A 12259-nucleotide genomic window follows, 5' to 3' on the forward strand; every position below is an offset into this window, starting at 1 on the left:
ACATGGAATAGAAATTTTTAATTGATCACAAAATAAGTAAAAAAGGAAAATGAGGAAAATGTAAAGCATCCGCCCGATAAATGAGTTACGTCCTTTCCGTTCTTAAAATCTTTGCTTGTCAGAGGCTGAGAACTCATCCTGATCCAACAGTCCAGACCGTCCTGTAAGGGGGACTTCAGGTTGCTATATTGTCACTATCAGTATGAAGCACGTATAGGAGGAGCGTAGATGTTGGCTGCTTGCCTACATCAGATCTGTGTCAACAAGTCCTTGAGCTTCACATTATGATGGGAGGAAGTTGGTGGGGTGTGGGTGCACTAACTGGTGAGGACAGGAGTCAGGGTCCCCGGAGATGTCCATCCCCTCTGATGTAAACTCTGAGCACAATATCTGATATCTTCTCCAGACCCTGGCGTGACATGCTTTCTTCCATTGTACTGGCAACACATGTACCAGGAAACACTATTGTATTACATACTTGTATTACATTGTCACCACCAACACCCAACTCAATAAATAATGCTGCTGTCATCCACAGTAAGCAATCTGACTAAAAATAAATAAATAAATGGCTTCCAGTGTCAGAGCTACAACATGGCGGCCTCCACCAAAGCTGTTTGCACTCCCACCTCTTATCAGCTGCACACCAGTGCATCCTGCGCTCTCATTGGTTTTCGCTGTTGCCGTTGACAGCAGGGATTGCCTTGGATCCTGTACTCCAGTGTCATGGCTGCCAGCTTAAAATAATGTAGGATCCTGATTTTAGCAACTGCTTGGTATCTTCTGGCATAATAACATGTCCATTGTAGCCACCATGCTGTCACATAAGTCACACTGTTGTTATTCAATTGATACAAAGTAACAAATCCCTTCCCAGACCTACTGTGAACATGCAAAGAATCACAGAAACCAGGAGGTCTGGGTTGGGACTACACAACGCAGCAGATGCCTTGGTTCCATGCTCATGAAAGCTGTGATGTCAGCCAGCCATATTGTTTGCCAGCCAGCTAGCTTTCCCAGACAAATATCACAAAGATCAGCTACATAGCATACAAAACTTTATTACCCTTTTCTGTTTATTAGCGTTTGGTTTTGTGTTGTAGGAGTCATGTGTGAGAAACTGGAGCGGTGTCGGAATGAACTGTCCTCTGCGATCCAGAAAGCTCTGGAGGGTCCACGGCCCCCAGGGATCGCACACCTGTTCTATACTTGTTCTTCCCTAATACAGTGCAGAGACAGCACATGGGCCCAGGACACCATCCTCAGTCCACCTTCTGAAAGCATCTGTCTGACTCCCACCAACATCCTTCTTGAAGAGCGATGTGATCATCATGCTGATATTGGAAAAAATATTTTGCCCGTCTCCTGTATCAAATGGTCTTCAAAAGAGAACTTAGTAAGGTACAAGTCAGCAGACTATAGTCATGATTACTGTGACATTCCATGTGCCAGTAGAGAAAATTACCTATTGCTTAGATCACTTTTTCTATGTTAAACATATCTTTTAAGAACATAACTGGGTTTTTTTTCTAATTTTCCATCTTACAACTTTGCCATTTTCATTGAAGAAAACATTTTAGCAGTCTGCACCCTATCACAAACTGAATTGCAATATACAGATAAGATGGGATTAGGCCATTCACAATAGGAGGTGCTTAAAGCTCAGTCCACCCTGCACAATAGGTCACCGAGCGTGCCTACAAAACTCTCACCGTTGTCACAGTGACATACCTCTCTTACACCTTTCTTCCTTCCATACAGTGAGACCTTTCATCCATCCGTACAGGACTGCAGGAATGTTCCCCAAGATCAGAGTCTACAGGACATCACTCAGGACTTGCTGGATATGATTGGTGAGTGCAGAGAGGATAAAAAGGGAAAATTTGGCAACGCATCTATGACTCTGTTCACACTGCAGGTTGTGCAACCTGCAGTGTGAACAGTCATAGATGTGCTGCCAAATTTTCCCTTTCTTTCTGTTGAATGGGGATGGGGTGGCTACCTCCTGTTGGCTTGCTCTCCACCCATGTCCCAAGGGTGCTATAAAAGAGATCATTTGGCTCCTATCTGCCCAGTTGTAGGCTTATTAAAGCCCAGGAGAGGCCATTGCTAGTGTAAAAATGCTAGAGTAGGGACCATGTCTCAAGGACACCTTAACGTTGGTGACATGTAGAGATGAGCGGAACTTTCAGTCCGAAAGCCGCTCACTCCAGTACAATGCCTGCGATCCCGGGAATTTGTGGCCGGGATCTTCCAGGGAATTCAAGATACATTCCCTGGAAATCCAGGGAATGTATCTTGAATTCCCTGGAAGATCCTGCCCGCAGATTCCCGGGAGCGCAACTATGCACCCGGGATCGCAGGCATCGACAGTTCGCTCATCCCTAGTGACATGGTACACTCTGTTTCATCAAATAGTTTGCTAAGATCCTCACTTCTTAATATCTACAGAGCAGGTGTTTATCATGTACGCTGGGAGGAGTATATACGGTAAGCCCTTGCACCTGTAGGTTACTGCTGCTGCACTTTTTGTTTTTTTGTGAGTGCAGAGAGGATGACAATCTAATGATGAGAACCTACATCCTGGTATGGTTTAATCAAAATTTACTATTAAACCAGCTTTCAAGGGTTCAGCCCTCATTTGTAGGCGGCAGATTTATGGATATTCATTATTTAACCCTCTCATGTTCTATTTGTATCTCTTTGGGCATTTAGAGAGCACCAGCTACCCAGTAATGGCAGAGATCTTACAGAATTTGGATCGGAGCATTGTCTTCAGTCTGGATATTTTGGGCCTGACAGACGAAATGACACCACCAGCAGGAGACATCACTGACCCAGCATCAAGTGGTGATCAAATCATTGAACTTGCTCTGGATCTTGAGGAAGATTACAGCATCTTGCAACATGCAAAGAACCAGTAATTTCTTACTTTCTACAGCCAGGGGACTTGTCAGCGATACTCTGAAACAGTTATTTATCAGTTCCATGTAGCTTCAGTTAAACGTTTCCTACCTCTACATATACTAGTCAGATGTTATAGCCCTTTCAGTGCCATGTGTGGGGGCAGAGTTATAGGCCCTCATGGTCCTTCCTATATCAATACATCTCCAGTTCTGGCTAAGGCATAAGGCCCTGCCAAGGCTATATTGTCTCACAATCTAAAAAGCCTTTTTGTATTAAGCTTTGTGGGAAGACCTTTTCTCTCCTTAGTTTATGGGTGTAATGTAGTTATGGACTAGAGATGAGCGAACCTCGAGCATGCACCAAAGCGTTCGGCATTTGATTAGCGGTGGCTGCTGAAGTTGGATAAAGCCCTAAGGCTATGTGGAAAACATGGATATAGTCATTGGCTGTAACCTTTTTTTTCCCAACTTCAAAAGCCCCCGCTAATCAAAACGCCAAATTTTTGGCTTTGAATGAACTCAAGCATGCTCAAGGTTCGCTCATCTCTAGTATGGACATAAGCATCAGGCTCTTTTCTGCAAATATATGGTTACGACTTGGATTTATTTTGGGCCAAAAGTGACAAAAAAATGTAAATGCTATAGTTCTTGATACAGCCTAAACAAAGCCAGCAAAATATTGGGGGGGGGGGGGGGAGGCCAAGAATACACCATAAAAAAAGTTCAGACTTTTGCCTGCTAATTTGTTTTGAGGCTCAAAAGGAGCTCCTTCCTAAAGTTCACTCCACACGTTACTTAGCAGGGGCAGTACTAAGCACCAGAGAGGAAAGAGTTTCCTATGGCATCTTACCCATGAGACTGGAGTAGTTTCTCACATTGTGGCTATGAACAGCAGCGACATGGAAGTTGGTACAGTTTTCAATGTAACATCAGCAGGAAATAGTTTACTTTACAAAACTACACACCTATCATTATAACGCTTGAAATTGAAAACCCTCACTGCAATGCACAGCACATCTGCAATGTGAGAAGCCAGCCTGTAGAGCTGTAGATGAGTACATCAGGGGCTGGTGCTAAGGAAACCAGACAAGAATATGCCGAATCATCATGAGACTTGTTCAGGAAGAGCCGAACATGGTCAATGAGTCACCACCACCTGAAGCGACAGGGAAATTCCGACAACTACATCCCAAGTGAGGAGGAATATTCCAGAATGTGCAGTTCCCCACAGTGACTCTGCACCCTTATCACTTCTACTCAGGAGGCAATGATAACCTTATGGCAGCACCTGCTCAGCCAGGATAAGGAGTATAAGGCACATGACAGGGGAAAGGGTGACATGTAGAATATTCACACTCCAGTGCCGGGTGTGAACAAGATATTTATCACAGTGCAACATCCTAGAACACAAGTGTCAAGCTGTGGCACAACTACAACTCTCATCATGCCTGGACAGCCAAAGCTTTAGCTGTACAGGCATGATGGTAGCTTTGCAACAACTGGGTGCGTGCAAGTTTGACACACCAGCTCCCCAGCATCCACTAGAAGGTCTTATTGGGCTAGGGTTAACCCTTGTATATCTTACTGCAAACTATTAAGAGACATGTCAGACTGACTGGAGCTAAACAAATAACTTCATAGTAGTCTGAAATCACTGGTGATCCAATGGAGTCAGCTTGTGACCAACTTGCCTGCTATATACTGGTGTACTACAATACAGGGGCCACTTTATGAACTTCACCAGTGAAATGCTTAAGCCGGTCATATGATGTCTGACAGAACAAAAGAAAAAAGTGTTAAGGATTTTATTAAGGCATTCCTTTACCCACAACTTCCACCATTATGCACCCCCCACAGACCATCTCCAGGCCCATCAGCCTCAACTCTGTGGTTTTCGAGAAGAAGCATCATACATGACAGTTCTGTAGCGTCAGTGCCAACAGTTGTAAAGTCAGAGCAAAGTAAAGCACAGGGTTTGGTATCACAGACGTCACCAGGACAGCAATTGATTGTCACAATTACATCTTATCATCAAAGTGAACGTCCTTTAACAACTTCTCAATGTCATCCCGGATTTTGATGGTCTCAAAGCGGCGGCCATATCTCTTGTATGGGACACCATCTGGTCCAACAAGAAATTTCTCGAAGTTCCAGGAGATATCATTCCTGCGCACTGGGGACCAGATGATGCTTTTTGGGTCACCCATAAGAGACACTGGGTCATCACTGGGATATGGCAGCTGTTCCTTCAGAAAGGTGAAGAGGGGGTGCTCCTTCTCACCATTCACATCGCACTTCTCAAACAGGGGGAAGTTTGGCTGAAAACCACCACCCGGGCGTACGTACCGCAGCGAGTTCAGGATCTCCTGGTTACTGGTGTTCTCCTGCAGAAATGGACAAGAAACACTGCAGTTTACAGACAAACCACTGGCAGCATTATAACGCTCCCATCACCCATATATTACACCCCTTTGGTAAATTTGTGCACCCCTACAATAAAGCTGATGCCATCCCACTGTACATTACCCCCCTACAATAAAGCTGATGCCATCCCAACTCTACATTAGCCCCCTACAATTAACTCATGCCCCCAACCTATATAATACCCCACTACAATACAGCTAATGCCCAGACACAGTGGCGTAGCTACAGTGAAGGCAGGGAAGGCGACTGCTATGGGGCCCCTGCATGAAGGGGGCCCGAGGAAGCCTGCCCTGCCTTCATGGTAGGTACCCCGCTCCCCCAGGGGTCCAGAGAGGAAGAGGGACCCCCACTGCACTGTTCAGCCCCCTCACTGTAGTGCCGGGTGAGCGGGCTGAACAGAGGAGCAGGACCTGCCAGACGGCACAGGAGAGGGATGAAGGACCTTTGGGTCACATGACCCAAAGGTCCTCAATACCTATGTGAAGATCAGCCCGGACTACAGGAGGAGGAGGGGGGGGAAGCCTGGGAGCTGTAAGTGCTGTGTATGTGTGTCAGTGTGTGTATATATGTATCTGTGGGTATATGCAGGGGCGCCGCAATCATGAGGCGACCTGAGTCGTCTGCCTCAGGCGGCGCCACCAGCTGTCTTCATGGGGGCGGCATTCCAAGGCCGCTTTAACCAGAGGGCACATGGTGCACGTGCACCGGGCCCGCTGGTTAAAGGGGCCCCCCCGAGCAGGCCGGCCGTTGCTATGTGCGACCAATGCGGTCGCACAGGGCTCCGGCCACCAGCCTGTCAGGGGGGAGCGCCATGGATGGGTAATCTACTTACCCCTCCATGGCGCCCCCTGCAGGGCCCCCCCCGTCCGCCGCTGCCCCCGTCCGCTGCTGCTGCGGCGCGTCAGCGACACTGACAGAGAGAGAGCCATTGGCTCCCTCCCTGTCAGTCACTCACTCTTGTGGCCGCACTTCCTGCGGTCACAAGAGGCCGCACTCTCCCTCTAGCGGCCGACGTCACTGGAGCGTCGGCGCGAGGGTAAGGGGAGTGCAGCCTCTTGTGACCGGAGGAAGTGCGGCCACAGGAGGGAAGAGAAGAGGAACGCGTGGACCTAGGTGAGTAACAGTGTTTGTTTTTTTCAATGTTATATGGGAGGAGGAGCTATATACTATTGGGGAGCACAGGGGGCTATATACTATGGGGGAGCATAGGGGACTATATACTACTGGGGAGCACAGGGGTCTATATACTATGGGGAGCACAGGGAAGCTATATACTATGGGGGAGCACAGGGGAGCTATATACTACTGGGGAGCACAGGGGAGCTATATACTACTGGGGAGCACAGGGGGCTATATACTACTGGGGAGCACAGGGGGCTATATACTATGGGGGAGCACAGGGGGCTATATACTATGGGGGAGCACAGGGGGCTATATACTACGGGGGAGCACAGGGGACTATATACTACTGGGGAGCACAGGGGACTATATACTACTGGGGAGCACAGGGGTCTATATACTATGGGGAGCACAGGGAAGCTATATACTATGGGGGAGCACAGGGGAGCTATATACTATGGGGGAGCACAGGGGGCTATATACTACTGGGGAGCACAGGGGTCTATATACTATGGGGAGCACAGGGAAGCTATATACTATGGGGGAGCACAGGGGGCTATATACTATGGGGGAGCACAGGGGGCTATATACTATGGGGGAGCACAGGGGAGCTATATACTACTGGGGAGCACAGGGGAGCTATATACTATGGGGGAGGACAGGGGGCTATATACTATGGGGGAGCACAGGGGGCTATATACTATGGGGGAGGACAGGGGGCTATATACTATTGGGGAGCACAGGGGAGCTATATACTATGGGGGAGCACAGGGGACTATATACTACTGGGGAGCACAGGGGGCTATATACTATGGGGGAGCACAGGGCTATATACTATGGGGGAGCACAGGGGAGCTATATACTATTGTGGGAGAGCACAGGGGGGGCTATATACTACTGGGGAGAGTGCACAGGGGGGCTATATACTAATGGGGGAGCGCACAGGAGGGCTGTATATAACTGGAGGAGCACATGAGGGGCTATATACTACAGGGACACCTTAAAACTATGGAGGCACAGAGGGGTATTACTATGTAGGGGTACAAGGGACCTAACTACTGTATGTGTTGGAGCCTAAAATATTTGTCTGGCAGATTCTGGAGAGAAGATTCACAGCCAGGGGAAGACTTCAAGGTGGCCCAGACTGGATGGAGAGAAAAAGAAAAGGTGACAGACTCTGATTGGAGAAGACGCCCCCGGTGAGTCACTGGATGTAACTGCACTCTGTTATAGGATTGTAGTGTTAGGGGTCATGATGTGGCGGTATTATGTAATGGTATCATTGGTGATAACTTTCTGTTTTGTTTAGTGCAGTTTTTATGTAATATGTAATCACTGTATGGTGGAAATAGTGTTATAAGGTAACTACTGTATGTATTGGGGCTCTTGATACAGTGTGGGGGCAAATTCAGTACATTATACAATGTGCCGAAAGGGAAGGGGGGGCCCACTCTTGAGGGCTGTGCACTGGGCCCACCAATGTATTAAAACGGCCCTGCGGCATTCAGTGGCAGACTATAATATGAGCGGTTCGGGCGGCCGCCCACATTATAATCCGCCACTGATTGTACCATGTACCGGAGTCCCCCTGCGCCCGGACAGCATCTGTAATGAGATGCTGTGAGCGGGGGAGACTGTATTCATTACAGCGCGGCGCTTATGAACACAGTCTCCCCCGCTCACAGCATCTCATTACAGATGCTGTCCGGGCGCGGGGGGACTCCGGTAAATGCATTCCACGTCCGTGATCCGTCAGGATCACGGAACGTGGGAATGCAGCCTTAGTCCCCCGGCTGATGTGCGGCTGCCGGAGGTGTCCCGTCCTGTCCCCGGCAGCGCGCGCATCAGAGAGATCCCCGTGCGCCGGAAGTCACAGCCACAGGCACACGGGGAGCTCTCTGATGCGCGCGCTGCCGGGGACAGGACGGGACACCCCGGGCAGCCGCACATCAGCCGGGACCAGACCAGAGAGGCTCGACGGGGGAACGGAGGGCAGGTGAGTTGTGTGCTGTTTTTTGTTTTTGTTTTATCTGCTGTGCAGGGGGGGGGGGGGGGAGAGGGGGACCATATATAAGGTAGGGGGGGAAGAGGGGGACCATCTATAAGGTAGGGGGGGAAGAGGGCGACCATCTATAAGGGAGGGGGAAAAGAGGGGGACCATCTATAAGGTAGGGGGGGAAGAGGGGGACGATCTATAAGGGGGGACCATCTATAAGGAAGGGGGAGAGGGAAGAGGGGGACCATCTATAGGGGGGGGAAGGGGACCATCTATAAGGGAGGGGGGAAAGAGGGGGACCATCTATAAGGGGGGGACCATCTATAAGGGGGGGGAAAGAGGGGGGCCATCTATAAGGGAGGGGCGGGAGGGGGACTGTCTATAAGGGGGGGGGGAGAGGGGGACCATCTATAGGGGGGGGAAGGGGACCATCTATAAGGGAGGGGGGAAAGAGGGGGACCATCTATAAGGGGGGCCATCTATAAGGGAGGGGGGAAAGAGGGGGACCATCTATAAGGGGGGGACCATCTATAAGGGAGGGGGACTGTCTATAAGGGGGGGGGAAGAGGGGGACCATCTATAAGGGGGGGGGGAAGAGGGGGACCATCTATAAGGGGGCATCTATAAGGGAGGGGGGAGAGGGGGACCATGTATAAGGGGGGGAGGGGGACCATCTTTAAGGGAGAGGGGACCATCTATAAGGGAGGGGGAGAGGGGGACCATCTATAAGGGAGAGGGGACCATCTATAAGGGGGGGGAAGAGGGGGACCATCTATAAGGGGGGGGGAGAGGGGGACCATCTATAAGGGGGGGAGAGAGGGAAGAGGGGGACCATCTATAAGGGGGGGGAGAGGGGGACCATCTATAAGGGGGGGGGAGAGAGGGAAGAGGGGGACCATCTATAAGGGGGGGGGAAGAGGGGGACCATCTATAAGGGAGGGGAAAGAGGGGGACCATCTATAAGGGAGGGGAAAGAGGGGGACCATCTATAAGGGGGAAAGAGGGGAGAGGGGGACCATCTATAAGGGAGGGGAAAGAGGGGGGAGGGGGACCATCTATAAGGGAGGGGAAAGAGGGGGACCATCTATAAGGGAGGGGGGAGAGGGGGACCATCTATAAGGGAGGGGGGAGAGGGGGACCATCTATAAGGGAGGGGGGAGAGGGGGACCATCTATAAGGGAGGGGGGAGAGGGGGACTATCTATAAGGGGGGGGGAGAGGGGGACCATCTATAAGGGGGGGGGGACCATCTATAAGGGGGGGAAGAAGGGGACCATCTATAAGGGGGGAGGAGGGGGACCATCTCCTAAAAGATCAGCACCCTCCTCTCCTGACATTCTCTGTGCTGCTGTGACCTGTCCTAAAAGATCAGCACCCTCCTCTCCTGACATCCTCTGTGCTGCTGGGACTTCTCCTATAGGATTAGCACCCTCCTCTCCTGACATCCTCTGTGCTGCTGGGACCTCTCCTATAGGATTAGCACCCTCATCTCCTGACATCCTCTGTGCTGCTGGGACCTCTCCTATAGGATTAGCCCCCTCCTCTCCTGACATCCTCTGTGCTGCTGGGACCTCTCCTATAGGATTAGCCCCCTCCTCTCCTGACATCCTCTGTGCTGCTGGGACCTCTCCTATAGGATCAGCCCCCTCCTCTCCTGACATCCTCTGTGCAGAAAGGGACCAAACATTATGTTTATTGGGGACAGCAGTGGGGGGGGGGGGGGCAGTAGTGGATTATAATGTGGGCGGATTGACGGGGGGGGGGGCGTCATTCTATAGTTCGCCTCGGGCAGCAGAGAGGCTAGAATCACCCCTGGGTATATGTATAGGTCAGTGTGTGTATATATGTATCTGTGTATATATTTATATGTCAGTATGCGTATGTATCTGTGGCTATATATATGTGTGTGTGTGTGTGTGTGTATGTCAGCAATGTCTGTAGCACTGATGTATATGTGTGTGTGTTTGCTCCCAAAGATGTTCTGCAGCAGCTTCTATTAATGCTGGGCTCTAATAAAAGAACCCACCACTAATATCTGCTGCATTTTCTTTTATTTCTGGTTGAGTATTTCGTATTACACTGAGATGATTTCCCTGTGTACAGTATACTCATGGCGTATACATCAGCACTAGTGTAATCACATTACAGCGTATATATGTGTGTATGTCAGTGGCGTATCTGTATATATGTTAATGGTGCCTCTGTGTGTGTATATGTGCGTCAATGTCTGTGTTTGGCGGGGGGGGGGGGGGGTGGGGGGGGTACAGGATTTATGGAGCCCCATACAGTTTTTTGCTATGGGGCCCCATGAATCCTAGCTACGCCCCTGCCCAGACACCTTTACATTACCCCCCCCCCCTATCAAATCTCATGCCCCCACACCTGTACATTACACACACACCCCCAATCAAATCTCATGCCCTTAACCTACGGATTACACCCCCACACGATAAATCTCATGCCCCCAACCTACGGATTACAGCCCCCACACCAACACACGATAAATCTCATGCCCCCACACCTGTACATTACACACACACACCCAGTCAAATCTCATGCCCCTAACCTACGGATTACACCCCCAAATCTCATGCCCCCACACCTGTACATTACCGCCCCCCCAATCAAATCTCATGCCACCACACCTGATTATTACCCCCTACCATAAAGTTTATGCCCCCAACCTACGGATTACACCCTACGGATTATGCCCCTAACCTGTGCATCCGTACACCGCCATTATACTGCCCCTACGTCACGGCTGTACAGGTGGAGCAGCCCTTGTTGCCTTCTCACCTGGTGTCCGAACTGATTGCAGGGAAAGCCCAGGACCTGCAGACCCCGGGCGCCGTACTCTGACTGCAGCTCGTTCATCTGCGTGTAGTCCCGGACGGTGGTCCCTCAGAGAGACGCTACGTTCTCAATGAGCAGCACCTTTCCCCGGTACCGGGCCAGGGGTACCACATCCCCGGATAAAAGCCGCGCCGAAACCTCGTAGACCGAGCGAAGAGACATGGCGGAGTATAAGCTAGAGCATGGCAGCCGGAGAGCAGCAACTTATAGTAGAGGACAGAGAGACACACCCACGTATCAGTGATCGGCCAATCACAAGAGAGTACTTTCTAACGGGGCGGAGTCAAATACATATTAAGAGGGGCTTGTGACGTGCCCGCCAAACGACTGCGCGGGAGTCCGGCCTCACGGCCTGTACACCCTCCACAGCAGGTTATCAGCACCGCACAATGCTTCTCTTTAGTTCCCTCAGGATCTCTGCTGACTGGTACTGAATGGAAACATGCTGACATTTCCATCTGGACTAGACCTGCCCAGATCTCATATGCGTATATACATACAAGTAAAACCTCTGTGCTCAATCCCAATCTGTTCTGGCAGGCTGGTTGAGTACCACACAGTTTTTTCCCCATAAACAGCAATGTTTTTAGTTGGTTCCCGTAGCCAGCTACTGTGCCTCATGGAAAAATGTCCAGTGTTCCCTACAGTATAGTACATAGCACACAGGGACCCTCACATCTTATTCTTTATAGTGCAGGGAGCGGGACCAGGACTAGAGATGATTGAACAGGGCCAAGGTTAGGTTTGTACGCACCCGAACCATCGGCATTTGACACCTGCTGCCTTCACGTTCCATGGGAAAGGTGGGGACAGCCCGAGTACCGCCTGGAAAACAGGGATACAGCCTATTACCTAACACGCGAAAGCAGCGGGAGTCAAATGCTGATGGTTCATGTTCGTACGAACCTGAACCTCGGCCCTGTTCTGTTTGATCATCTCTAACCAGGAGGAGCCAGCCAGTA

General features: G+C 50.3%; 2 protein-coding genes across 2 annotated transcripts; one reads left to right on the plus strand and one right to left on the minus strand.

The window, feature by feature from the left end:
* Positions 1-684: 684 nt before the first annotated feature.
* Positions 685-2944, plus strand: C4H3orf62 (chromosome 4 C3orf62 homolog). The gene is made up of 4 exons (XM_069966493.1): positions 685-748; positions 1104-1401; positions 1762-1853; positions 2716-2944. Exons 2-4 carry the CDS (start codon positions 1109-1111, stop codon positions 2922-2924), a joined length of 594 nt encoding a protein of 197 aa, XP_069822594.1. The 5' UTR covers positions 685-748; positions 1104-1108; the 3' UTR covers positions 2925-2944.
* Positions 2945-4697: 1753 nt separating this feature from the next.
* Positions 4698-11491, minus strand: GPX1 (glutathione peroxidase 1). The gene is made up of 2 exons (XM_069966494.1): positions 11241-11491; positions 4698-5290 (listed from the first exon to the last, which is right to left on the minus strand). The coding sequence occupies exons 1-2, from the start codon at positions 11457-11459 to the stop codon at positions 4925-4927; spliced, it is 585 nt and encodes a 194-aa protein (XP_069822595.1). The 5' UTR covers positions 11460-11491; the 3' UTR covers positions 4698-4924.
* Positions 11492-12259: the final 768 nt, after the last annotated feature.

This window comes from Dendropsophus ebraccatus, chromosome 4 (genome assembly GCF_027789765.1).
Source record: "Dendropsophus ebraccatus isolate aDenEbr1 chromosome 4, aDenEbr1.pat, whole genome shotgun sequence".
Lineage (NCBI taxonomy): Eukaryota > Metazoa > Chordata > Amphibia > Anura > Hylidae > Dendropsophus > Dendropsophus ebraccatus.